The following is a 25948-nucleotide window of genomic DNA, read 5'->3' on the forward strand; positions in this document are numbered from 1 at the left end:
ATGACAAGAGACACTTTGCAACCAGTTTATTCCTCGTTCACATCAGGTCAGTTCATGGGTTTGTGTTGCTTCCTCCTGTGCAGGACTGTCCCCAGCAGAGCAGCACAGACCAGCCCCACAGCAGTCACCACACCAGCCAGGATCACAGCCTCCACAGGCAGGCCTGGAAAGAAAGCACAGAGGAGCCTCAGCAAGCGGGCACTGCCACAGAGAGGGGCCAGCTGACATGACAGCACCTCCTGCCAGTACCTGTGGCTTTGCCCTCCTCTGCTCTTAGCTGGGAGCTCTGGCCTTCTGCCTCCACTGGCCTCTCAGCAACCTGCTCTTGCAGCACAAACACGGGACCAACAGTGGCGTCAGCTTCCCACTCAGGAGCTGCAACAAGAGCAGGACAAGCCTGGCTGTAGACCACCCTGCTTGACCCCCCCCCCCACTTTCCCGAGGAGATCCATGCCATGAGTGGCAGAGCAAGGGTGCCTTACCCCCTGTAGAAGCCAGGTCCCTCCTGCTCCTGCCACCCCAATACCTGGATCGTACAGTTGCCCCACAGCTGGAGTCACAGCAGCTGCAGACCTGGTCACTCCCATCCACTGATCTCCACCTACAGCAGGGACACAGGGTCAGAGCAGCTCCCTCACCTGAGCACCAGCTGGACACAGCAGCTCCCTGCCTCCTCACTGACCTGCTGCCCTCAGTGTAGCAGTCCTTGTTCAGGGGGTCCACACTCTGGGAAGCAGGAGTCACCTTCAGGTGGCAGGTGATGTAGATCTGCCAAGAGCACGAGTGGATCAAGCTACACCCAGGCCTCCATCTTGGGCTTGTAATGGACATGCTGTTCTCACAACCGGCACAAACCCATGAAAGCAGAAGGGATCAGGATCAAGTACTCACTGAGCTCCTGGCATCCTGATAGAACCTGAAGGCATCCAGCTTCATCTGCAGCTTGGTGTCCTGGGTTCTTGGCATGAACTGCGAGCTGGAGCCTGTGGATTTGGCATCAGTCAGGCACCTGAAAGGAGAGAAGGCAGTGTAGAACTGGAGAGACGGCAGGCAGTGTTCACTAGCGCAAGCCACCCGAGGTCACACCCACCCATAGTTCTCAATGAAGGAGTAGCTGGGGGTGGAGGTCTGGTCAGGGACCAAGGTGGCCACGCAGCTGTCCACGAAGAGCCGAAGGGGCTGGTGGTTGGCCTGGGTGACGGAGGCTTCGATGTTCAGGACGTCCCCCAGGTAGAAGACATTGGAGGACCTCTGGGAGCTCCAGTCATCTGGATGGGAAAGGAACCCCAATCTCAAGCACAGATCCCATTGATCCAACTGCACTGTCTGTACAGTCACACCGTGCTTCATCTCGGGGGGAGACCTACCACTCATGAGCCTCAGGGAGAAGCCCAGCAGATCCTCAGCAGACTTGGTGGAGGTGTAGGGGACCCAGGTGGGCTTCAGGGCATTGCTGCTCACATTGTAGAGCCTAGCAGACAGGAGGCAGGTGTCAGCAGGGAGTCAAGCTCCAGGCACTCAGCCCTGCTGCTCCTCCAGGACTCACCTCATGTAGTGACACTCGATACCCACAACAGCGCCATTCGTTCTCACTATGGGGGTGTTGGCCACCGGCTTCGGGGTGTAGTTGAGAGAGAAGCTGTACACCAGTTGCTCATCCACGGTCTAGACAGATCACAGATCCAGTCACCCAACAGCCGAGAACCCGAAGCTGCCCAACCGCAGAACCACTTACCTTCAGCACACTGCGACACGCCTGCAGCTCAGCCTCGAAGATCAGGAGCTGCGCCGCGGTGTCCTGCCGGGTGACCGCACAGTCTCCCAGGCTGAGATCCGAGGCGTCGATCAGCTGCCCGGTGCCGAACAGGTCCGTCTTGACCTGCACCACGATCGTACTCTCCCCGCACTGCGCCGACACAGCCCGGATAACCTGCTGCTTCTGCTGCCGCGGCAGCAGAGGCGAGTCCAGAAAGGCGACCCCCTTGCGCCTGACGCCGGATTGGACGTTAGCGCGGGCGCGCCATTGCGCAGCGTCACACAGAACTGCGAGGAACAGCAAGGTCAACAGCCGAAAGGAAAGACCACTAGAAAACCCCATCTCGAAATGAAAACACCTCGCAAAACCACGATACCTGCTGTTCGCGAGCTCCTTCCTTTTAAAGCCCCCCAGACTTTCACGCGTGATGACGTTCAGGTCCGCAGAGTGAAGATTTTCACGAGGACCCGAACTCTGTCCGCTCACACGCAGGAGGACAGGATATTGAATCAACCCCGTGGAAAAGCCATTGTAGTTAAAGCGGAGGACGATCGCGGAGACTAATTTCTCCTGAGTAGACTGCTGATTGTTTACAATGAATATTAGAAACTAGGATCTCCGCTGTATTTTGCGGTCACGGTATCTAATATTTCCTGTTACAGCTGTTGCCTCTGACAAGATGTAAAAAATGAATAAGATAAGAGGTAGTTCCGAAACGTCTGCATTAACATCAATTATAAGATTATTATCGAATTCAAACTGTGAATGTCTCCTTCTGCCGAAATGACCATTGTATAGTTACAGTCTTGTAAATGATAAAACTCCTTCTTTGTTTTCGTTCGAATGTTCTTCTGCTTCGCCGGTCAATTTGGAGGAAAAGCGCTGGGTGAACGATTTCAAGAATTAAAAGCCTACAACGACATCTTTCGTGTTTTAACTATGTCCCCGGGGTGAAAAGGGAGAAACTCGACGTGATATTTCCTTCTCCGGATCTGCGTGCAGTGCAGACACGCTTTGTCCCAGCGAAAATGTCGGACGCGCGCGGAGCGCAGACAACTGTTCTCACACCTTCCGATCCAGGAGCGAAACAGGCGCCTGGCGTTGCTGCTCTTTCCATTAGCAGCCGCGCTTGATCGTTTGCAACAGATTAAAAACGGGCTGCACGCATGCTTCTCTGTTAGCATGGCTTTGTTGCAGCTCTGGGGTCCTGGGTTCGATTCGTGGTGGGGTTTCTTTTGGGGGAGTTTGCAAGCTCTCCATTTTCACCCCACCGTCCAAATAGTGTAGGTGCTGTCACGGTGAACCGGCCGAACTAACTCCCCCCGCACGTGTAATGGTCCGTTGTGTGTCGGGATAGGAAGCGGCTGGTCCCCGCTCGCTGTTGGGCTCTGTGCTTTCAAGTTGTTTCGTGTAGACGACCTGTTGAGAAATCCTACTCATTATTAGTTCTTCTTGTGAAACTCAACTGTGCATCGCCCATTTCTCTTGCTTAAACCTGTATTTTACACACGAAAGATACATTTGTAGCGTAATAGGAATTGTGTGACCCATCTATAGATTTTCTAACATTTTTATCCAGTAAAGAGGTCCAAGAAAACAATGAATTTCCGATACAGTGGGGGTGTTACAGACATATGCCTAGCTTTCCTGTTTAATGTTTCCATGCTATGTTTCTGCTGTAATGGTGTGTCATCCTGACATCATGCGTCACATTTCAGTTTTTGATATTTGTTCAGATATCTGCCAACAAATAAGTAATTTTTGTCTTTAACAATTCTCTGCGTGAGCATGTACTGTGCCCTCCAGAATTATTGGCACCCTTGGTAAAGATGAGCAAAAATCATAATTATTCTGGAGGGCACTGTAAGGTTGCATTAAAAATTCTGATTTGAAAAGGGTGTGCAAGGACCATTTGTTACGCAGCAACATTTGTAAAGGGTCTGAATACTTCTGCAAGGCACTTTAGCTGCTTTCAGGGACACAGACAAGCAGTCGTGGATTCTTAGTAAGGACTCTGGTAAAGAACTGCCAACCACTGCCAATGATTGTTGGAAGTAATGCAGAGACATTCCTGCCCCCAGCGTTCATCACAGGCATCTTGTTCTCACAAAATGAGATGAGACATGTTGCCCTTGTGGCAAAACATTAAAGAGCGGGGCTGGTCTGGATTTCAGGCAGCCCATTTGCTTAAGGTGAACGAGTGAGGGAACTAACCAGGCTCCTGAAGTGCTTCAGCAGGCAGCATTAATCTAGCTCTACAGACTCAGTCAAGAACAGAAGGCAACAGGTTAATGAGATAGCAGCCCACTTCCAGCTATCACTACTGACAGGAGTATTTCACTACGAGACCACTGCTCTCGTGACTCAAATTTGTGAACAGGCAAGTCATTACAGATGGATAAACACATCGTCTACTGGACATCCCAAAGTACGGGACAGGCTAAACCAGCTAGCTGGGAGCAGGGGTGTAGCCTAGGTGGAACTGGGCAAGAGAGCCCAAGTACACCCCCCACAAGCTACAGTTCTTCAAGTTGGAGAGGTGCCCCTGTGCTGGCAGGACAGCCAGTTAGAGCCCAGGCCACTCACTTTTGCACAGGCCCACCCCCAAGTGTAAGCACTTGAACATGAAATTGGAAAACACTGATCCCCACCCAGACTCTTCCAGCTTCTTCTGAGCATGCTGGAAGAGCTAAAGCAAGTAGGTGCAGGCACACAGGATGTAAACAAGGGGTGATGCAGTTGTGCATGACTACCCCTACACACAGTAAGTACTTAGTACAGTAGGATTAAAGAGAATGATGGAACTCTCCCACAATCAGTACATTTTGGGAAGAGAGCTCACAAGAAGGCATTGCAGAGGCAATGATACTGAAATCCACAGGGACTGGAAGGGGCATCAAGGAGGTGGTATATAGCCATGGTTGTCTGTTCTTTAACTACAGACACTGGTCAAGCAAGTAGAAATCATGGGTCATAAGAAGGAAGAGAAGGAATTGCACTGATTAGCTAAATGTGGAAAGGAAGCTTAATGGGGTGTCAAAAACCGAGGCAGATTCACATCTTTCCCGAAGAAACAGCCAGGAAGCTAGAAGCTCACCATCACTAGCATACCACATGGAGGTATCACCACTGCCACCATGAGAGTCACAAGGAACACACTAAAACAATACTAAGCCACGATGAGTAGAGATCAGTGCAAAGCCTTTATTCACACTCCATTCACAGCTTGGTATTCTGGATCCGAGGTCTAGATCTCCACACAGCCACCAGCACCAGAGAAGAGACCACAAGCACAGTGGAGGCAGCGACGACCAGCAGCCCATAGCTCAGGAACCGGGGTGCTGTGGAGAGAAGAGCTTTAGTCAGGGGTCAGACACAGGGAACAGGATCAGACACTCGGCCTCCAACCCCCTCCCTCACCTTCAACATGGGAATCCAGTTGATCCAGAGCTGGAAGCTCAGACCCAACCAGGATCACTTCCCCACTGGACACCAGTGCAGTTTCTCTGGAGGAGTCCTGGGCCATTTGAGCAACAGCTCTTCCTGCAAGAGGACAGGACACCAGCATGAGGAAAGGATACACACAGCTGACTGGCGCGCGCACACAACTGCCCATCCCGAGAGAACTCACTCCTCCTGCCACAGGTGGGCACACAGCGGTCAGTCGCAGTCGGCTGGCACACTGCCGCACTACAGTGGATGAACACCTGGAGAGAGCAGAGCAAGGGTCACTGCACAGCCCAGGACCAGCCACCACCTCCTTCCCCACAAGCTGCTCCCTACCTTCTCCATCAGAGGCACCTGAGAGGCAGGATCCACAAAAGTGAACATCTGAATCATGAAGCGTTGGGTACGGCAGCCCTGAAGAGCCACCCACAGGGATCAAGGTGGTCTGGTAGTTGTCACCTCCGTAGGGACACCTGCAAGGACAGCAACAGGGAGGGTGAGCCCTGCCACAAGGGGACACCACTGAGACAAGCCAGTCGGAGCCACAGGGGTCAGGTTACCCAGCAACCAGAAGGCTCCAGCTGGGCTGGCTGAGAGGACTGGGAGTGGAAGTGGCCCAGCAGTCCCCCAGGGTCAGGACAATGTTGCGGTCAGTCCTGCTCAAGATGTGGACCTCCACATACACAGGATCCCGCAGCACCTTGGTCACAGGGTAGTCCAGGTCACTGTAGTAGGAGTCATACAGCTCTCCTGAGGACGAGAGCAGCAGCGGGGTTCAGCAGGAGCCCCACACACTCGGCTCACACAGCCCAAGGCCTGACAGCTACCTCTTGCAATCCTGAGCTCCACACGGAGAGGTCCTGGGGACACTGCCGGAGGGGGTGGGGAGACCGTGTAGACCACAGCCTGCACTGGAACAAGGTCATCGTCTGCATACCTGCACTGGAAGAACAGCCTGGAGAGAGAAGCGGGCAGTCATGGGATCCAGACAGGACCTGGCAAGACCAGAACACTTTGGGAAGCAGCAGCTGCTCACTCACTTGTAGAAACTGTCCCTTGTGATGGAGCCAGCAGGTCCCCCAATCACGGCAAATGTTGAGGACATCATGTTCTCATACACCACAGCACCACCTTCAATCTGGAGGAAGGGCACATGAACAAGGTCAGGAATCACCACAGGAACAACATCCTCAGCTGAAGGATCAAGCCCCTCACCTTCATGCTGGTGCCACAGGCACTGACTGGGAACTGGAACATGGCAAAGCCAGCGGTGGTGCCAACAGGGCCACAGGGGGCACTCCTGCCCCCCTGCAGGCTGACCGAATCCAGGCTCAGCTGAGGGCTGGTGGCATTCCTGGACACGACCACCACAAACTGGCCATCCCTGGTGCACTGGACAGTCACTGGAGGAAAGCAAGAGCTGGTAAACCAAGCCTGGTAAGCTCATCATCAAAGACGCTCAAGAGCCAAAAACCCACCATCATTCCCATAGTAACAGCGATTTCGGCTGGACTGATCAAAGCAGCAGTTTTTAGCTTCACAGTCGCTTTTACCGATAGTCAAGTCACCACATGCTATCTTGTCACTGTCATTAACCAGGCACTTCTGAACCTGAGCTACAGACCAATCCAACGCCAGCAAAAACCACACAAGGCACAACCCCATCCTCCCTCTGCTCATTGACTTCTCCATCGTGAAACTCGGCGAGGAACTGCAGACAAGCGGCGCTCAGCTCCTGAAATACTCGCTGCGCCCTGATTGGCTGAGGGCGGCGATTGGAGGGCTGTAGCGCGCGCACGAGGACTTCGGACACTCAGAGCGTCATCCGAGTCAGCTGATTAATCGCGGAGCGTCCTGTTCGACTGGAACGAGCTCTCATGCGGGTTAGACTAATGTGTCTGACTCAAAACTAAATATTTATGGCGTCTGTTAGTTAGGGTGACCATATTTTGTTTTTCAAAAAAGAGGAGGGGGGAACGATCGTCGACACTCGACACATGCCTCCAAAGTAATGAATCTTTATTACGTTTTCTAATCAAAAATCCATTTAAACTCTCTCATTTTTATCAATCTTCTTAGTAAACTTTTAAACACTTGCAGGGTTGCTCTTTCTCTTCCATAATGGCAAACAAGGAAAAAAATATAGCCCTATTTTTAAAAGTTTTCTTTTTTCATTTTAACACAACAAAAGTCTTAACATCTGATTAGCATCGATTTGGCTCTAACGTTATTTCTATAATTCATTTATACTCGTCAATTAATATTTTTCGAGGCCAGGCGTTTAATTTATTAACGCTCATTGGAATTTTAATTGAAAAGAGGCGGAGTACATTATGCTGCGTTTTTGCGTTGTATTACTAAAAATCGTTTCTACAGAATGAATCGTTTGGCTAATTACTCTCCCCAACGAGCAGAAAACTGAGATGTAAGAATATTTCAACATGAATTCGTCCACTGGTTTGGCGCGAATGTTTTCTTGAAAGACCGCTAGAACCCCGGCCGGCGGAGAAGGTTAAAACCGAGAGTTCAGCGTTTTGTGCTGAAACCCCGGAGGAAGACTGGGTCGACCAAATCACTATATTTTCACAGTATGTACCTTATTTACACGGCTTTGCATACAGGGGTTTTGCCACCTGCCTGAAAAAAATAGTAAAATGTTGATTGTTTGAATGCCTATAGATTTTCTATTTTTTAAGAAAAGTGCAAAATTGTCTTTTAAAATAAGGATTACAGTAGTACATTCGATTCTAAATATTTGAGTAAATAAACGTTGGATGGAAACTCACTTGAAAAATGTCTAAGCTCAGTGAGAATGTGGTTTTCAGACTTCTAACAAATGAGCTGATGATAGAATTCAACTTCGCTGGCACAAACTGGAGAGATCAACGACAAAAGAGGGGCCTGGGAGACATCTTTCTAGAGCAATTCAAGGTGCTCTTATTCCATGTTGTACTTTCAAACTTTGGGTGCTCTTTAATTAGGACAGACTTTATTGCTCAATTACTAGGATGCAAGCTAAATTGAATACAAGGATTAAGCTTTGAGCTTAGTAAACCCTAATGGTTCTTTTTTGAGATTATATTCAAGAAGAGATTCATCATTTCTTTGAGTACTAATATTATAACATTTTCTTCTAGCTGCGCTGGTGATGTCCCACCCAACAGCAACAGAAAAAGAAATAAAGGAGCACACAATGCATTAGTTGAAGAATGCGTATGCAAGGCAGGGGGCCTGGAAGTCTGGACACTGAAACGGATAAATTGCTGGTTCTAACAGTTAGGACAATTAAACAGGGCTTTGCATATGGTGGACAGTACAAATTCTTAACTTCATACTGTAATATTTTCTTGGAAATAGAGGAGTTGTACATTTTAAAATGGATTCAGATTGAAATATGGTTTGGAGATAACTGGCATCTTCATGGAATTACTATATATAGCCATGTTACTAGAATGTGTAGTTGAAGTTTACAATATTGTAGCATTTTAACTACATTTTTCAGAATGAATTTCTGAACCAAGTCATTGGCTTGGTTTACTACTTTCTACACTGATCTTTGATGTAGATAGTCCTCTAAAGTTGTCTGTATAATAGAACTCCAACCATTTATGTATAATGAACATATCATAGACCTTGGAATTTCATTCCAGCTAAATTAAGGACCACATTTATACATCTAAAGGCATGCATTTCATAGACATAGTCAGTGTCTTTTCCCAATGGGTAAACAGCCCTACAACCCTCTCTCCCAGGATGCACGGGTTCTCCTGCACTAGTGAATTAGTAAAACACTCCTGCAGGCAAGCTTGAAAGGGCAGCTGGTGTTCCGCCCCCCACCCCGGATTTTGTGTCCCTGCTCTTCTGCCATTAAGCAGATACTAAGAACACGCCTGGGACTCCCACAGGAACATGAACAGCTGGTGTTCTTCCAAATTGCAGCAACAGTTTGCTGGACTAGCTGTAGTAAGAGTGGCAGTAGCCTTTGACAGCACCACATGCATACCCAACCCATCCAGACCCCCCTGCAGCACAGCAAGAATCAGCTCATGACAAGAGACACTTTGCAACCAGTTTATTCCTCGTTCACATCAGGTCAGTTCATGGGTTTGTGTTGCTTCCTCCTGTGCAGGACTGTCCCCAGCAGAGCAGCACAGACCAGCCCCACAGCAGTCACCACACCAGCCAGGATCACAGCCTCCACAGGCAGGCCTGGAAAGAAAGCACAGAGGAGCCTCAGCAAGCGGGCACTGCCACAGAGAGGGGCCAGCTGACATGACAGCACCTCCTGCCAGTACCTGTGGCTTTGCCCTCCTCTGCTCTTAGCTGGGAGCTCTGGCCTTCTGCCTCCACTGGCCTCTCAGCAACCTGCTCTTGCAGCACAAACACGGGACCAACAGTGGCGTCAGCTTCCCACTCAGGAGCTGCAACAAGAGCAGGACAAGCCTGGCTGTAGACCACCCTGCTTGACCCCCCCACTTTCCCGAGGAGATCCATGCCATGAGTGGCAGAGCAAGGGTGCCTTACCCCCTGTAGAAGCCAGGTCCCTCCTGCTCCTGCCACCCCAATACCTGGATCGTACAGTTGCCCCACAGCTGGAGTCACAGCAGCTGCAGACCTGGTCACTCCCATCCACTGATCTCCACCTACAGCAGGGACACAGGGTCAGAGCAGCTCCCTCACCTGAGCACCAGCTGGACACAGCAGCTCCCTGCCTCCTCACTGACCTGCTGCCCTCAGTGTAGCAGTCCTTGTTCAGGGGGTCCACACTCTGGGAAGCAGGAGTCACCTTCAGGTGGCAGGTGATGTAGATCTGCCAAGAGCACGAGTGGATCAAGCTACACCCAGGCCTCCATCTTGGGCTTGTAATGGACATGCTGTTCTCACAACCGGCACAAACCCATGAAAGCAGAAGGGATCAGGATCAAGTACTCACTGAGCTCCTGGCATCCTGATAGAACCTGAAGGCATCCAGCTTCATCTGCAGCTTGGTGTCCTGGGTTCTTGGCATGAACTGCGAGCTGGAGCCTGTGGATTTGGCATCAGTCAGGCACCTGAAAGGAGAGAAGGCAGTGTAGAACTGGAGAGACGGCAGGCAGTGTTCACTAGCGCAAGCCACCCGAGGTCACACCCACCCATAGTTCTCAATGAAGGAGTAGCTGGGGGTGGAGGTCTGGTCAGGGACCAAGGTGGCCACGCAGCTGTCCACGAAGAGCCGAAGGGGCTGGTGGTTGGCCTGGGTGACGGAGGCTTCGATGTTCAGGACGTCCCCCAGGTAGAAGACATTGGAGGACCTCTGGGAGCTCCAGTCATCTGGATGGGAAAGGAACCCCAATCTCAAGCACAGATCCCATTGATCCAACTGCACTGTCTGTACAGTCACACCGTGCTTCATCTCGGGGGGAGACCTACCACTCATGAGCCTCAGGGAGAAGCCCAGCAGATCCTCAGCAGACTTGGTGGAGGTGTAGGGGACCCAGGTGGGCTTCAGGGCATTGCTGCTCACATTGTAGAGCCTAGCAGACAGGAGGCAGGTGTCAGCAGGGAGTCAAGCTCCAGGCACTCAGCCCTGCTGCTCCTCCAGGACTCACCTCATGTAGTGACACTCGATACCCACAACAGCGCCATTCGTTCTCACTATGGGGGTGTTGGCCACCGGCTTCGGGGTGTAGTTGAGAGAGAAGCTGTACACCAGTTGCTCATCCACGGTCTAGACAGATCACAGATCCAGTCACCCAACAGCCGAGAACCCGAAGCTGCCCAACCGCAGAACCACTTACCTTCAGCACACTGCGACACGCCTGCAGCTCAGCCTCGAAGATCAGGAGCTGCGCCGCGGTGTCCTGCCGGGTGACCGCACAGTCTCCCAGGCTGAGATCCGAGGCGTCGATCAGCTGCCCGGTGCCGAACAGGTCCGCCTTGACCTGCACCACGATCGTACTCTCCCCGCACTGCGCCGACACAGCCCGGATAACCTGCTGCTTCTGCTGCCGCGGCAGCAGAGGCGAGTCCAGAAAGGCGACCCCCTTGCGCCTGACGCCGGATTGGACGTTAGCGCGGGCGCGCCATTGCGCAGCGTCACACAGAACTGCGAGGAACAGCAAGGTCAACAGCCGAAAGGAAAGACCACTAGAAAACCCCATCTCGAAATGAAAACACCTCGCAAAACCACGATACCTGCTGTTCGCGAGCTCCTTCCTTTTAAAGCCCCCCAGACTTTCACGCGTGATGACGTTCAGGTCCGCAGAGTGAAGATTTTCACGAGGACCCGAACTCTGTCCGCTCACACGCAGGAGGACAGGATATTGAATCAACCCCGTGGAAAAGCCATTGTAGTTAAAGCGGAGGACGATCGCGGAGACTAATTTCTCCTGAGTAGACTGCTGATTGTTTACAATGAATATTAGAAACTAGGATCTCCGCTGTATTTTGCGGTCACGGTATCTAATATTTCCTGTTACAGCTGTTGCCTCTGACAAGATGTAAAAAATGAATAAGATAAGAGGTAGTTCCGAAACGTCTGCATTAACATCAATTATAAGATTATTATCGAATTCAAACTGTGAATGTCTCCTTCTGCCGAAATGACCATTGTATAGTTACAGTCTTGTAAATGATAAAACTCCTTCTTTGTTTTCGTTCGAATGTTCTTCTGCTTCGCCGGTCAATTTGGAGGAAAAGCGCTGGGTGAACGATTTCAAGAATTAAAAGCCTACAACGACATCTTTCGTGTTTTAACTATGTCCCCGGGGTGAAAAGGGAGAAACTCGACGTGATATTTCCTTCTCCGGATCTGCGTGCAGTGCAGACACGCTTTGTCCCAGCGAAAATGTCGGACGCGCGCGGAGCGCAGACAACTGTTCTCACACCTTCCGATCCAGGAGCGAAACAGGCGCCTGGCGTTGCTGCTCTTTCCATTAGCAGCCGCGCTTGATCGTTTGCAACAGATTAAAAACGGGCTGCACGCATGCTTCTCTGTTAGCATGGCTTTGTTGCAGCTCTGGGGTCCTGGGTTCGATTCGTGGTGGGGTTTCTTTTGGGGGAGTTTGCAAGCTCTCCATTTTCACCCCACCGTCCAAATAGTGTAGGTGCTGTCACGGTGAACCGGCCGAACTAACTCCCCCCGCACGTGTAATGGTCCGTTGTGTGTCGGGATAGGAAGCGGCTGGTCCCCGCTCGCTGTTGGGCTCTGTGCTTTCAAGTTGTTTCGTGTAGACGACCTGTTGAGAAATCCTACTCATTATTAGTTCTTCTTGTGAAACTCAACTGTGCATCGCCCATTTCTCTTGCTTAAACCTGTATTTTACACACGAAAGATACATTTGTAGCGTAATAGGAATTGTGTGACCCATCTATAGATTTTCTAACATTTTTATCCAGTAAAGAGGTCCAAGAAAACAATGAATTTCCGATACAGTGGGGGTGTTACAGACATATGCCTAGCTTTCCTGTTTAATGTTTCCATGCTATGTTTCTGCTGTAATGGTGTGTCATCCTGACATCATGCGTCACATTTCAGTTTTTGATATTTGTTCAGATATCTGCCAACAAATAAGTAATTTTTGTCTTTAACAATTCTCTGCGTGAGCATGTACTGTGCCCTCCAGAATTATTGGCACCCTTGGTAAAGATGAGCAAAAATCATAATTATTCTGGAGGGCACTGTAAGGTTGCATTAAAAATTCTGATTTGAAAAGGGTGTGCAAGGACCATTTGTTACGCAGCAACATTTGTAAAGGGTCTGAATACTTCTGCAAGGCACTTTAGCTGCTTTCAGGGACACAGACAAGCAGTCGTGGATTCTTAGTAAGGACTCTGGTAAAGAACTGCCAACCACTGCCAATGATTGTTGGAAGTAATGCAGAGACATTCCTGCCCCCAGCGTTCATCACAGGCATCTTGTTCTCACAAAATGAGATGAGACATGTTGCCCTTGTGGCAAAACATTAAAGAGCGGGGCTGGTCTGGATTTCAGGCAGCCCATTTGCTTAAGGTGAACGAGTGAGGGAACTAACCAGGCTCCTGAAGTGCTTCAGCAGGCAGCATTAATCTAGCTCTACAGACTCAGTCAAGAACAGAAGGCAACAGGTTAATGAGATAGCAGCCCACTTCCAGCTATCACTACTGACAGGAGTATTTCACTACGAGACCACTGCTCTCGTGACTCAAATTTGTGAACAGGCAAGTCATTACAGATGGATAAACACATCGTCTACTGGACATCCCAAAGTACGGGACAGGCTAAACCAGCTAGCTGGGAGCAGGGGTGTAGCCTAGGTGGAACTGGGCAAGAGAGCCCAAGTACACCCCCCACAAGCTACAGTTCTTCAAGTTGGAGAGGTGCCCCTGTGCTGGCAGGACAGCCAGTTAGAGCCCAGGCCACTCACTTTTGCACAGGCCCACCCCCAAGTGTAAGCACTTGAACATGAAATTGGAAAACACTGATCCCCACCCAGACTCTTCCAGCTTCTTCTGAGCATGCTGGAAGAGCTAAAGCAAGTAGGTGCAGGCACACAGGATGTAAACAAGGGGTGATGCAGTTGTGCATGACTACCCCTACACACAGTAAGTACTTAGTACAGTAGGATTAAAGAGAATGATGGAACTCTCCCACAATCAGTACATTTTGGGAAGAGAGCTCACAAGAAGGCATTGCAGAGGCAATGATACTGAAATCCACAGGGACTGGAAGGGGCATCAAGGAGGTGGTATATAGCCATGCTTGTCTGTTCTTTAACTACAGACACTGGTCAAGCAAGTAGAAATCATGGGTAATAAGAAGGAAGAGAAGGAATTGCACTGATTAGCTAAATGTGGAAAGGAAGCTTAATGGGGTGTCAAAAACCGAGGCAGATTCACATCTTTCCCGAAGAAACAGCCAGGAAGCTAGAAGCTCACCATCACTAGCATACCACATGGAGGTATCACCACTGCCACCATGAGAGTCACAAGGAACACACTAAAACAATACTAAGCCACGATGAGTAGAGATCAGTGCAAAGCCTTTATTCACACTCCATTCACAGCTTGGTATTCTGGATCCGAGGTCTAGATCTCCACACAGCCACCAGCACCAGAGAAGAGACCACAAGCACAGTGGAGGCAGCGACGACCAGCAGCCCATAGCTCAGGAACCGGGGTGCTGTGGAGAGAAGAGCTTTAGTCAGGGGTCAGACACAGGGAACAGGATCAGACACTCGGCCTCCAACCCCCTCCCTCACCTTCAACATGGGAATCCAGTTGATCCAGAGCTGGAAGCTCAGACCCAACCAGGATCACTTCCCCACTGGACACCAGTGCAGTTTCTCTGGAGGAGTCCTGGGCCATTTGAGCAACAGCTCTTCCTGCAAGAGGACAGGACACCAGCATGAGGAAAGGATACACACAGCTGACTGGCGCGCGCACACAACTGCCCATCCCGAGAGAACTCACTCCTCCTGCCACAGGTGGGCACACAGCGGTCAGTCGCAGTCGGCTGGCACACTGCCGCACTACAGTGGATGAACACCTGGAGAGAGCAGAGCAAGGGTCACTGCACAGCCCAGGACCAGCCACCACCTCCTTCCCCACAAGCTGCTCCCTACCTTCTCCATCAGAGGCACCTGAGAGGCAGGATCCACAAAAGTGAACATCTGAATCATGAAGCGCTGGTAGTGCGTTGGGTACGGCAGCCCTGAAGAGCCACCCACAGGGATCAAGGTGGTCTGGTAGTTGTCACCTCCGTAGGGACACCTGCAAGGACAGCAACAGGGAGGGTGAGCCCTGCCACAAGGGGACACCACTGAGACAAGCCAGTCGGAGCCACAGGGGTCAGGTTACCCAGCAACCAGAAGGCTCCAGCTGGGCTGGCTGAGAGGACTGGGAGTGGAAGTGGCCCAGCAGTCCCCCAGGGTCAGGACAATGTTGCGGTCAGTCCTGCTCAAGATGTGGACCTCCACATACACAGGATCCCGCAGCACCTTGGTCACAGGGTAGTCCAGGTCACTGTAGTAGGAGTCATACAGCTCTCCTGAGGACGAGAGCAGCAGCGGGGTTCAGCAGGAGCCCCACACACTCGGCTCACACAGCCCAAGGCCTGACAGCTACCTCTTGCAATCCTGAGCTCCACACGGAGAGGTCCTGGGGACACTGCCGGAGGGGGTGGGGAGACCGTGTAGACCACAGCCTGCACTGGAACAAGGTCATCGTCTGCATACCTGCACTGGAAGAACAGCCTGGAGAGAGAAGCGGGCAGTCATGGGATCCAGACAGGACCTGGCAAGACCAGAACACTTTGGGAAGCAGCAGCTGCTCACTCACTTGTAGAAACTGTCCCTTGTGATGGAGCCAGCAGGTCCCCCAATCACGGCAAATGTTGAGGACATCATGTTCTCATACACCACAGCACCACCTTCAATCTGGAGGAAGGGCACATGAACAAGGTCAGGAATCACCACAGGAACAACATCCTCAGCTGAAGGATCAAGCCCCTCACCTTCATGCTGGTGCCACAGGCACTGACTGGGAACTGGAACATGGCAAAGCCAGCGGTGGTGCCAACAGGGCCACAGGGGGCACTCCTGCCCCCCTGCAGGCTGACCGAATCCAGGCTCAGCTGAGGGCTGGTGGCATTCCTGGACACGACCACCACAAACTGGCCATCCCTGGTGCACTGGACAGTCACTGGAGGAAAGCAAGAGCTGGTAAACCAAGCCTGGTAAGCTCATCATCAAAGACGCTCAAGAGCCAAAAACCCACCATCATTCCCATAGTAACAGCGATTTCGGCTGGACTGATCAAAGCAGCAGTTTTTAGCTTCACAGTCGCTTTTACCGATAGTCAAGTCACCACATGCTATCTTGTCACTGTCATTAACCAGGCACTTCTGAACCTGAGCTACAGACCAATCCAACGCCAGCAAAAACCACACAAGGCACAACCCCATCCTCCCTCTGCTCATTGACTTCTCCATCGTGAAACTCGGCGAGGAACTGCAGACAAGCGGCGCTCAGCTCCTGAAATACTCGCTGCGCCCTGATTGGCTGAGGGCGGCGATTGGAGGGCTGTAGCGCGCGCACGAGGACTTCGGACACTCAGAGCGTCATCCGAGTCAGCTGATTAATCGCGGAGCGTCCTGTTCGACTGGAACGAGCTCTCATGCGGGTTAGACTAATGTGTCTGACTCAAAACTAAATATTTATGGCGTCTGTTAGTTAGGGTGACCATATTTTGTTTTTCAAAAAAGAGGAGGGGGGAACGATCGTCGACACTCGACACATGCCTCCAAAGTAATGAATCTTTATTACGTTTTCTAATCAAAAATCCATTTAAACTCTCTCATTTTTATCAATCTTCTTAGTAAACTTTTAAACACTTGCAGGGTTGCTCTTTCTCTTCCATAATGGCAAACAAGGAAAAAAATATAGCCCTATTTTTAAAAGTTTTCTTTTTTCATTTTAACACAACAAAAGTCTTAACATCTGATTAGCATCGATTTGGCTCTAACGTTATTTCTATAATTCATTTATACTCGTCAATTAATATTTTTCGAGGCCAGGCGTTTAATTTATTAACGCTCATTGGAATTTTAATTGAAAAGAGGCGGAGTACATTATGCTGCGTTTTTGCGTTGTATTACTAAAAATCGTTTCTACAGAATGAATCGTTTGGCTAATTACTCTCCCCAACGAGCAGAAAACTGAGATGTAAGAATATTTCAACATGAATTCGTCCACTGGTTTGGCGCGAATGTTTTCTTGAAAGACCGCTAGAACCCCGGCCGGCGGAGAAGGTTAAAACCGAGAGTTCAGCGTTTTGTGCTGAAACCCCGGAGGAAGACTGGGTCGACCAAATCACTATATTTTCACAGTATGTACCTTATTTACACGGCTTTGCATACAGGGGTTTTGCCACCTGCCTGAAAAAAATAGTAAAATGTTGATTGTTTGAATGCCTATAGATTTTCTATTTTTTAAGAAAAGTGCAAAATTGTCTTTTAAAATAAGGATTACAGTAGTACATTCGATTCTAAATATTTGAGTAAATAAACGTTGGATGGAAACTCACTTGAAAAATGTCTAAGCTCAGTGAGAATGTGGTTTTCAGACTTCTAACAAATGAGCTGATGATGGAATTCAACTTCGCTGGCACAAACTGGAGAGATCAACGACAAAAGAGGGGCCTGGGAGACATCTTTCTAGAGCAATTCAAGGTGCTCTTATTCCATGTTGTACTTTCAAACTTTGGGTGCTCTTTAATTAGGACAGACTTTATTGCTCAATTACTAGGATGCAAGCTAAATTGAATACAAGGATTAAGCTTTGAGCTTAGTAAACCCTAATGGTTCTTTTTTGAGATTATATTCAAGAAGAGATTCATCATTTCTTTGAGTACTAATATTATAACATTTTCTTCTAGCTGCGCTGGTGATGTCCCACCCAACAGCAACAGAAAAAGAAATAAAGGAGCACACAATGCATTAGTTGAAGAATGCGTATGCAAGGCAGGGGGCCTGGAAGTCTGGACACTGAAACGGATAAATTGCTGGTTCTAACAGTTAGGACAATTAGACAGGGCTTTGCATATGGTGGACAGTACAAATTCTTAACTTCATACTGTAATATTTTCTTGGAAATAGAGGAGTTGTACATTTTAAAATGGATTCAGATTGAAATATGGTTTGGAGATAACTGGCATCTTCATGGAATTACTATATATAGCCATGTTACTAGAATGTGTAGTTGAAGTTTACAATATTGTAGCATTTTAACTACATTTTTCAGAATGAATTTCTGAACCAAGTCATTGGCTTGGTTTACTACTTTCTACACTGATCTTTGATGTAGATAGTCCTCTAAAGTTGTCTGTATAATAGAACTCCAACCATTTATGTATAATGAACATATCATAGACCTTGGAATTTCATTCCAGCTAAATTAAGGACCACATTTATACATCTAAAGGCATGCATTTCATAGACATAGTCAGTGTCTTTTCCCAATGGGTAAACAGCCCTACAACCCTCTCTCCCAGGATGCACGGGTTCTCCTGCACTAGTGAATTAGTAAAACACTCCTGCAGGCAAGCTTGAAAGGGCAGCTGGTGTTCCGCCCCCCACCCCGGATTTTGTGTCCCTGCTCTTCTGCCATTAAGCAGATACTAAGAACACGCCTGGGACTCCCACAGGAACATGAACAGCTGGTGTTCTTCCAAATTGCAGCAACAGTTTGCTGGACTAGCTGTAGTAAGAGTGGCAGTAGCCTTTGACAGCACCACATGCATACCCAACCCATCCAGACCCCCCTGCAGCACAGCAAGAATCAGCTCATGACAAGAGACACTTTGCAACCAGTTTATTCCTCGTTCACATCAGGTCAGTTCATGGGTTTGTGTTGCTTCCTCCTGTGCAGGACTGTCCCCAGCAGAGCAGCACAGACCAGCCCCACAGCAGTCACCACACCAGCCAGGATCACAGCCTCCACAGGCAGGCCTGGAAAGAAAGCACAGAGGAGCCTCAGCAAGCGGGCACTGCCACAGAGAGGGGCCAGCTGACATGACAGCACCTCCTGCCAGTACCTGTGGCTTTGCCCTCCTCTGCTCTTAGCTGGGAGCTCTGGCCTTCTGCCTCCACTGGCCTCTCAGCAACCTGCTCTTGCAGCACAAACACGGGACCAACAGTGGCGTCAGCTTCCCACTCAGGAGCTGCAACAAGAGCAGGACAAGCCTGGCTGTAGACCACCCTGCTTGACCCCCCCACTTTCCCGAGGAGATCCATGCCATGAGTGGCAGAGCAAGGGTGCCTTACCCCCTGTAGAAGCCAGGTCCCTCCTGCTCCTGCCACCCCAATACCTGGATCGTACAGTTGCCCCACAGCTGGAGTCACAGCAGCTGCAGACCTGGTCACTCCCATCCACTGATCTCCACCTACAGCAGGGACACAGGGTCAGAGCAGCTCCCTCACCTGAGCACCAGCTGGACACAGCAGCTCCCTGCCTCCTCACTGACCTGCTGCCCTCAGTGTAGCAGTCCTTGTTCAGGGGGTCCACACTCTGGGAAGCAGGAGTCACCTTCAGGTGGCAGGTGATGTAGATCTGCCAAGAGCACGAGTGGATCAAGCTACACCCAGGCCTCCATCTTGGGCTTGTAATGGACATGCTGTTCTCACAACCGGCACAAACCCATGAAAGCAGAAGGGATCAGGATCAAGTACTCACTGAGCTCCTGGCATCCTGATAGAACCTGAAGGCATCCAGCTTCATCTGCAGCTTGGTGTCCTGGGTTCTTGGCATGAACTGCGAGCTGGAGCCTGTGGATTTGGCATCAGTCAGGCACCTGAAAGGAGAGAAGGCAGTGTAGAACTGGAGAGACGGCAGGCAGTGTTCACTAGCGCAAGCCACCCGAGGTCACACCCACCCATAGTTCTCAATGAAGGAGTAGCTGGGGGTGGAGGTCTGGTCAGGGACCAAGGTGGCCACGCAGCTGTCCACGAAGAGCCGAAGGGGCTGGTGGTTGGCCTGGGTGACGGAGGCTTCGATGTTCAGGACGTCCCCCAGGTAGAAGACATTGGAGGACCTCTGGGAGCTCCAGTCATCTGGATGGGAAAGGAACCCCAATCTCAAGCACAGATCCCATTGATCCAACTGCACTGTCTGTACAGTCACACCGTGCTTCATCTCGGGGGGAGACCTACCACTCATGAGCCTCAGGGAGAAGCCCAGCAGATCCTCAGCAGACTTGGTGGAGGTGTAGGGGACCCAGGTGGGCTTCAGGGCATTGCTGCTCACATTGTAGAGCCTAGCAGACAGGAGGCAGGTGTCAGCAGGGAGTCAAGCTCCAGGCACTCAGCCCTGCTGCTCCTCCAGGACTCACCTCATGTAGTGACACTCGATACCCACAACAGCGCCATTCGTTCTCACTATGGGGGTGTTGGCCACCGGCTTCGGGGTGTAGTTGAGAGAGAAGCTGTACACCAGTTGCTCATCCACGGTCTAGACAGATCACAGATCCAGTCACCCAACAGCCGAGAACCCGAAGCTGCCCAACCGCAGAACCACTTACCGTCAGCACACTGCGACACGCCTGCAGCTCAGCCTCGAAGATCAGGAGCTGCGCCGCGGTGTCCTGCCGGGTGACCGCACAGTCTCCCAGGCTGAGATCCGAGGCGTCGATCAGCTGCCCGGTGCCGAACAGGTCCGTCTTGACCTGCACCACGATCGTACTCTCCCCGCACTGCGCCGACACAGCCCGGATAACCTGCTGCTTCTGCTGCCGCGGCAGCAGAGGCGAGTCCAGAAAGGCGACCCCCTTGCGCCTGACGCCGGATTGGACGTTAGCGCGGGCGCGCCATTGCGCAGCGTCACACAGAACTGCGAGGAACAGCAAGGTCAACAGCCGAAAGGAAAGACCACTAGAAAACCCCATCTCGAAATGAAAACACCTCGCAAAACCACGATACCTGCTGTTCGCGAGCTCCTTCCTTTTAAAGCCCCCCAGACTTTCACGCGTGATGACGTTCAGGTCCGCAGAGTGAAGATTTTCACGAGGACCCGAACTCTGTCCGCTCACACGCAGGAGGACAGGATATTGAATCAACCCCGTGGAAAAGCCATTGTAGTTAAAGCGGAGGACGATCGCGGAGACTAATTTCTCCTGAGTAGACTGCTGATTGTTTACAATGAATATTAGAAACTAGGATCTCCGCTGTATTTTGCGGTCACGGTATCTAATATTTCCTGTTACAGCTGTTGCCTCTGACAAGATGTAAAAAATGAATAAGATAAGAGGTAGTTCCGAAACGTCTGCATTAACATCAATTATAAGATTATTATCGAATTCAAACTGTGAATGTCTCCTTCTGCCGAAATGACCATTGTATAGTTACAGTCTTGTAAATGATAAAACTCCTTCTTTGTTTTCGTTCGAATGTTCTTCTGCTTCGCCGGTCAATTTGGAGGAAAAGCGCTGGGTGAACGATTTCAAGAATTAAAAGCCTACAACGACATCTTTCGTGTTTTAACTATGTCCCCGGGGTGAAAAGGGAGAAACTCGACGTGATATTTCCTTCTCCGGATCTGCGTGCAGTGCAGACACGCTTTGTCCCAGCGAAAATGTCGGACGCGCGCGGAGCGCAGACAACTGTTCTCACACCTTCCGATCCAGGAGCGAAACAGGCGCCTGGCGTTGCTGCTCTTTCCATTAGCAGCCGCGCTTGATCGTTTGCAACAGATTAAAAACGGGCTGCACGCATGCTTCTCTGTTAGCATGGCTTTGTTGCAGCTCTGGGGTCCTGGGTTCGATTCGTGGTGGGGTTTCTTTTGGGGGAGTTTGCAAGCTCTCCATTTTCACCCCACCGTCCAAATAGTGTAGGTGCTGTCACGGTGAACCGGCCGAACTAACTCCCCCCGCACGTGTAATGGTCCGTTGTGTGTCGGGATAGGAAGCGGCTGGTCCCCGCTCGCTGTTGGGCTCTGTGCTTTCAAGTTGTTTCGTGTAGACGACCTGTTGAGAAATCCTACTCATTATTAGTTCTTCTTGTGAAACTCAACTGTGCATCGCCCATTTCTCTTGCTTAAACCTGTATTTTACACACGAAAGATACATTTGTAGCGTAATAGGAATTGTGTGACCCATCTATAGATTTTCTAACATTTTTATCCAGTAAAGAGGTCCAAGAAAACAATGAATTTCCGATACAGTGGGGGTGTTACAGACATATGCCTAGCTTTCCTGTTTAATGTTTCCATGCTATGTTTCTGCTGTAATGGTGTGTCATCCTGACATCATGCGTCACATTTCAGTTTTTGATATTTGTTCAGATATCTGCCAACAAATAAGTAATTTTTGTCTTTAACAATTCTCTGCGTGAGCATGTACTGTGCCCTCCAGAATTATTGGCACCCTTGGTAAAGATGAGCAAAAATCATAATTATTCTGGAGGGCACTGTAAGGTTGCATTAAAAATTCTGATTTGAAAAGGGTGTGCAAGGACCATTTGTTACCCAGCAACATTTGTAAAGGGTCTGAATACTTCTGCAAGGCACTTTAGCTGCTTTCAGGGACACAGACAAGCAGTCGTGGATTCTTAGTAAGGACTCTGGTAAAGAACTGCCAACCACTGCCAATGATTGTTGGAAGTAATGCAGAGACATTCCTGCCCCCAGCGTTCATCACAGGCATCTTGTTCTCACAAAATGAGATGAGACATGTTGCCCTTGTGGCAAAACATTAAAGAGCGGGGCTGGTCTGGATTTCAGGCAGCCCATTTGCTTAAGGTGAACGAGTGAGGGAACTAACCAGGCTCCTGAAGTGCTTCAGCAGGCAGCATTAATCTAGCTCTACAGACTCAGTCAAGAACAGAAGGCAACAGGTTAATGAGATAGCAGCCCACTTCCGGCTATCACTACTGACAGGAGTATTTCACTACGAGACCACTGCTCTCGTGACTCAAATTTGTGAACAGGCAAGTCATTACAGATGGATAAACACATCGTCTACTGGACATCCCAAAGTACGGGACAGGCTAAACCAGCTAGCTGGGAGCAGGGGTGTAGCCTAGGTGGAACTGGGCAAGAGAGCCCAAGTACACCCCCCACAAGCTACAGTTCAAGTTGGAGAGGTGCCCCTATGCTGGCAGGACAGCCAGTTAGAGCCCAGGCCACTCACTTTTGCACAGGCCCACCCCCAAGTGTAAGCACTTGAACATGAAATTGGAAAACACTGATCCCCACCCAGACTCTTCCAGCTTCTTCTGAGCATGCTGGAAGAGCTAAAGCAAGTAGGTGCAGGCACACAGGATGTAAACAAGGGGTGATGCAGTTGTGCATGACTACCCCTACACACAGTAAGTACTTAGTACAGTAGGATTAAAGAGAATGATGGAACTCTCCCACAATCAGTACATTTTGGGAAGAGAGCTCACAAGAAGGCATTGCAGAGGCAATGATACTGAAATCCACAGGGACTGGAAGGGGCATCAAGGAGGTGGTATATAGCCATGCTTGTCTGTTCTTTAACTACAGACACTGGTCAAGCAAGTAGAAATCATGGGTAATAAGAAGGAAGAGAAGGAATTGCACTGATTAGCTAAATGTGGAAAGGAAGCTTAATGGGGTGTCAAAAACCGAGGCAGATTCACATCTTTCCCGAAGAAACAGCCAGGAAGCTAGAAGCTCACCATCACTAGCATACCACATGGAGGTATCACCACTGCCACCATGAGAGTCACAAGGAACACACTAAAACAATACTAAGCCACGATGAGTAGAGATCAGTGCAAAGCCTTTATTCACACTCCATTCACAGCTTGGTATTCTGGATCCGAGGTCTAGATCTCCACACAGCCACCAGCACCAGAGAAGAGACCACAAGCACAGTGGAGGCAGCGACGACCAGCAGCCCATAGCTCAGGAACCGGGGTGCTGTGGAGAGAAGAGCTTTAGTCAGGGGTCAGACACAGGGAACAGGATCAGACACTCGGCCTCCAACCCCCTCCCTCACCTTCAACATGGGAATCCAGTTGATCCAGAGCTGGAAGCTCAGACCCAACCAGGATCACTTCCCCACTGGACACCAGTGCAGTTTCTCTGGAGGAGTCCTGGGCCATTTGAGCAACAGCTCTTCCTGCAAGAGGACAGGACACCAGCATGAGGAAAGGATACACACAGCTGACTGGCGCGCGCACACAACTGCCCATCCCGAGAGAACTCACTCCTCCTGCCACAGGTGGGCACACAGCGGTCAGTCGCAGTCGGCTGGCACACTGCCGCACTACAGTGGATGAACACCTGGAGAGAGCAGAGCAAGGGTCACTGCACAGCCCAGGACCAGCCACCACCTCCTTCCCCACAAGCTGCTCCCTACCTTCTCCATCAGAGGCACCTGAGAGGCAGGATCCACAAAAGTGAACATCTGAATCATGAAGCGCTGGTAGTGCGTTGGGTACGGCAGCCCTGAAGAGCCACCCACAGGGATCAAGGTGGTCTGGTAGTTGTCACCTCCGTAGGGACACCTGCAAGGACAGCAACAGGGAGGGTGAGCCCTGCCACAAGGGGACACCACTGAGACAAGCCAGTCGGAGCCACAGGGGTCAGGTTACCCAGCAACCAGAAGGCTCCAGCTGGGCTGGCTGAGAGGACTGGGAGTGGAAGTGGCCCAGCAGTCCCCCAGGGTCAGGACAATGTTGCGGTCAGTCCTGCTCAAGATGTGGACCTCCACATACACAGGATCCCGCAGCACCTTGGTCACAGGGTAGTCCAGGTCACTGTAGTAGGAGTCATACAGCTCTCCTGAGGACGAGAGCAGCAGCGGGGTTCAGCAGGAGCCCCACACACTCGGCTCACACAGCCCAAGGCCTGACAGCTACCTCTTGCAATCCTGAGCTCCACACGGAGAGGTCCTGGGGACACTGCCGGAGGGGGTGGGGAGACCGTGTAGACCACAGCCTGCACTGGAACAAGGTCATCGTCTGCATACCTGCACTGGAAGAACAGCCTGGAGAGAGAAGCGGGCAGTCATGGGATCCAGACAGGACCTGGCAAGACCAGAACACTTTGGGAAGCAGCAGCTGCTCACTCACTTGTAGAAACTGTCCCTTGTGATGGAGCCAGCAGGTCCCCCAATCACGGCAAATGTTGAGGACATCATGTTCTCATACACCACAGCACCACCTTCAATCTGGAGGAAGGGCACATGAACAAGGTCAGGAATCACCACAGGAACAACATCCTCAGCTGAAGGATCAAGCCCCTCACCTTCATGCTGGTGCCACAGGCACTGACTGGGAACTGGAACATGGCAAAGCCAGCGGTGGTGCCAACAGGGCCACAGGGGGCACTCCTGCCCCCCTGCAGGCTGACTGAATCCAGGCTCAGCTGAGGGCTGGTGGCATTCCTGGACACGACCACCACAAACTGGCCATCCCTGGTGCACTGGACAGTCACTGGAGGAAAGCAAGAGCTGGTAAACCAAGCCTGGTAAGCTCATCATCAAAGACGCTCAAGAGCCAAAAACCCACCATCATTCCCATAGTAACAGCGATTTCGGCTGGACTGATCAAAGCAGCAGTTTTTAGCTTCACAGTCGCTTTTACCGATAGTCAAGTCACCACATGCTATCTTGTCACTGTCATTAACCAGGCACTTCTGAACCTGAGCTACAGACCAATCCAACGCCAGCAAAAACCACACAAGGCACAACCCCATCCTCCCTCTGCTCATTGACTTCTCCATCGTGAAACTCGGCGAGGAACTGCAGACAAGCGGCGCTCAGCTCCTGAAATACTCGCTGCGCCCTGATTGGCTGAGGGCGGCGATTGGAGGGCTGTAGCGCGCGCACGAGGACTTCGGACACTCAGAGCGTCATCCGAGTCAGCTGATTAATCGCGGAGCGTCCTGTTCGACTGGAACGAGCTCTCATGCGGGTTAGACTAATGTGTCTGACTCAAAACTAAATATTTATGGCGTCTGTTAGTTAGGGTGACCATATTTTGTTTTTCAAAAAAGAGGAGGGGGGAACGATCGTCGACACTCGACACATGCCTCATAACATACATAATAAATAATAACATACATAATAAAGTAATGAATCTTTATTACGTTTTCTAATCAAAAATCCATTTAAACTCTCTCATTTTTATCAATCTTCTTAGTAAACTTTTAAACACTTGCAGGGTTGCTCTTTCTCTTCCATAATGGCAAACAAGGAAAAAAATATAGCCCTATTTTTAAAAGTTTTCTTTTTTCATTTTAACACAACAAAAGTCTTAACATCTGA

The 25948-nt window shown here is 50.3% G+C and overlaps 5 protein-coding genes and 1 pseudogene across 5 annotated transcripts; all 6 read right to left on the bottom strand.

The window, feature by feature from the left end:
- Positions 1 to 11: 11 nt before the first annotated feature.
- On the bottom strand, positions 12 to 4872 carry LOC148838469 (zona pellucida sperm-binding protein 3-like). Its single transcript, XM_088911192.1, has 10 exons — positions 4854 to 4872; positions 1736 to 2043; positions 1547 to 1665; positions 1368 to 1471; positions 1091 to 1268; positions 892 to 1009; positions 683 to 768; positions 483 to 601; positions 250 to 375; positions 12 to 163 (listed from the first exon to the last, which is right to left on the bottom strand). The coding sequence occupies exons 1-10, from the start codon at positions 4870 to 4872 to the stop codon at positions 48 to 50; spliced, it is 1293 nt and encodes a 430-aa protein (XP_088767318.1). The 3' UTR covers positions 12 to 47.
- A 103-nt stretch (positions 4873 to 4975) lies between these two features.
- On the bottom strand, positions 4976 to 6895 carry LOC148838470 (zona pellucida sperm-binding protein 4-like; annotated as a pseudogene).
- Positions 6896 to 9290: 2395 nt separating this feature from the next.
- LOC148838471 (zona pellucida sperm-binding protein 3-like) lies at positions 9291 to 14117 on the bottom strand. Its single transcript, XM_088911193.1, has 10 exons — positions 14099 to 14117; positions 10981 to 11288; positions 10792 to 10910; positions 10613 to 10716; positions 10336 to 10513; positions 10137 to 10254; positions 9928 to 10013; positions 9728 to 9846; positions 9499 to 9624; positions 9291 to 9412 (listed from the first exon to the last, which is right to left on the bottom strand). The coding sequence occupies exons 1-10, from the start codon at positions 14115 to 14117 to the stop codon at positions 9297 to 9299; spliced, it is 1293 nt and encodes a 430-aa protein (XP_088767319.1). The 3' UTR covers positions 9291 to 9296.
- Positions 14118 to 14220: 103 nt separating this feature from the next.
- LOC148838472 (zona pellucida sperm-binding protein 4-like) lies at positions 14221 to 16151 on the bottom strand. Its single transcript, XM_088911194.1, has 9 exons — positions 15938 to 16151; positions 15675 to 15862; positions 15500 to 15597; positions 15287 to 15414; positions 15020 to 15209; positions 14785 to 14932; positions 14633 to 14708; positions 14422 to 14544; positions 14221 to 14342 (listed from the first exon to the last, which is right to left on the bottom strand). The coding sequence occupies exons 1-9, from the start codon at positions 16149 to 16151 to the stop codon at positions 14221 to 14223; spliced, it is 1287 nt and encodes a 428-aa protein (XP_088767320.1).
- A 2368-nt stretch (positions 16152 to 18519) lies between these two features.
- Positions 18520 to 23370, bottom strand: LOC148838473 (zona pellucida sperm-binding protein 3-like). The gene is made up of 10 exons (XM_088911195.1): positions 23352 to 23370; positions 20237 to 20544; positions 20048 to 20166; positions 19869 to 19972; positions 19592 to 19769; positions 19393 to 19510; positions 19184 to 19269; positions 18984 to 19102; positions 18755 to 18880; positions 18520 to 18668 (listed from the first exon to the last, which is right to left on the bottom strand). The coding sequence occupies exons 1-10, from the start codon at positions 23368 to 23370 to the stop codon at positions 18553 to 18555; spliced, it is 1293 nt and encodes a 430-aa protein (XP_088767321.1). The 3' UTR covers positions 18520 to 18552.
- Positions 23371 to 23473: 103 nt separating this feature from the next.
- Positions 23474 to 25404, bottom strand: LOC148838474 (zona pellucida sperm-binding protein 4-like). Its single transcript, XM_088911196.1, has 9 exons — positions 25191 to 25404; positions 24928 to 25115; positions 24753 to 24850; positions 24540 to 24667; positions 24273 to 24462; positions 24038 to 24185; positions 23886 to 23961; positions 23675 to 23797; positions 23474 to 23595 (listed from the first exon to the last, which is right to left on the bottom strand). Exons 1-9 carry the CDS (start codon positions 25402 to 25404, stop codon positions 23474 to 23476), a joined length of 1287 nt encoding a protein of 428 aa, XP_088767322.1.
- Positions 25405 to 25948: the final 544 nt, after the last annotated feature.

This window comes from Atractosteus spatula, chromosome 3, assembly GCF_055471065.1.
Source record: "Atractosteus spatula isolate fAtrSpa1 chromosome 3, fAtrSpa1.hap1, whole genome shotgun sequence".
NCBI classification, from domain to species: Eukaryota; Metazoa; Chordata; class Actinopteri; order Semionotiformes; family Lepisosteidae; genus Atractosteus; species Atractosteus spatula.

Coding starts and splice junctions, on each gene's coding strand:
- LOC148838469 (XM_088911192.1), bottom strand. Junction 1,269..1,367: donor CTCCCTGAGGCTCATGAGTG/GTAGGTCTCCCC, acceptor TTTCCCATCCAG/ATGACTGGAGCTCCCAGAGG. Junction 769..891: donor ATCAGGATGCCAGGAGCTCA/GTGAGTACTTGA, acceptor TGCTCTTGGCAG/ATCTACATCACCTGCCACCT.
- LOC148838471 (XM_088911193.1), bottom strand. Junction 9,847..9,927: donor TGCTACACTGAGGGCAGCAG/GTCAGTGAGGAG, acceptor TCCCTGCTGTAG/GTGGAGATCAGTGGATGGGA. Junction 9,413..9,498: donor AGAGGAGGGCAAAGCCACAG/GTACTGGCAGGA, acceptor CTTTCTTTCCAG/GCCTGCCTGTGGAGGCTGTG.
- LOC148838472 (XM_088911194.1), bottom strand. CDS start 16,151: ATGGAGAAGTCAATGAGCAGAGGGAGGATGGGGTTGTGCCTTGTGTGG. Junction 14,545..14,632: donor GCCCACCTGTGGCAGGAGGA/GTGAGTTCTCTC, acceptor GTCCTCTTGCAG/GAAGAGCTGTTGCTCAAATG. Junction 14,343..14,421: donor ACTGGATTCCCATGTTGAAG/GTGAGGGAGGGG, acceptor TTCTCTCCACAG/CACCCCGGTTCCTGAGCTAT.
- LOC148838473 (XM_088911195.1), bottom strand. Junction 19,973..20,047: donor ATCGAGTGTCACTACATGAG/GTGAGTCCTGGA, acceptor CCTGTCTGCTAG/GCTCTACAATGTGAGCAGCA. Junction 19,511..19,591: donor TCCTTCATTGAGAACTATGG/GTGGGTGTGACC, acceptor CTCTCCTTTCAG/GTGCCTGACTGATGCCAAAT.
- LOC148838474 (XM_088911196.1), bottom strand. CDS start 25,404: ATGGAGAAGTCAATGAGCAGAGGGAGGATGGGGTTGTGCCTTGTGTGG. Junction 24,668..24,752: donor ACAAGGGACAGTTTCTACAA/GTGAGTGAGCAG, acceptor TTCTCTCTCCAG/GCTGTTCTTCCAGTGCAGGT. Junction 24,463..24,539: donor GGAGCTCAGGATTGCAAGAG/GTAGCTGTCAGG, acceptor TCTCGTCCTCAG/GAGAGCTGTATGACTCCTAC.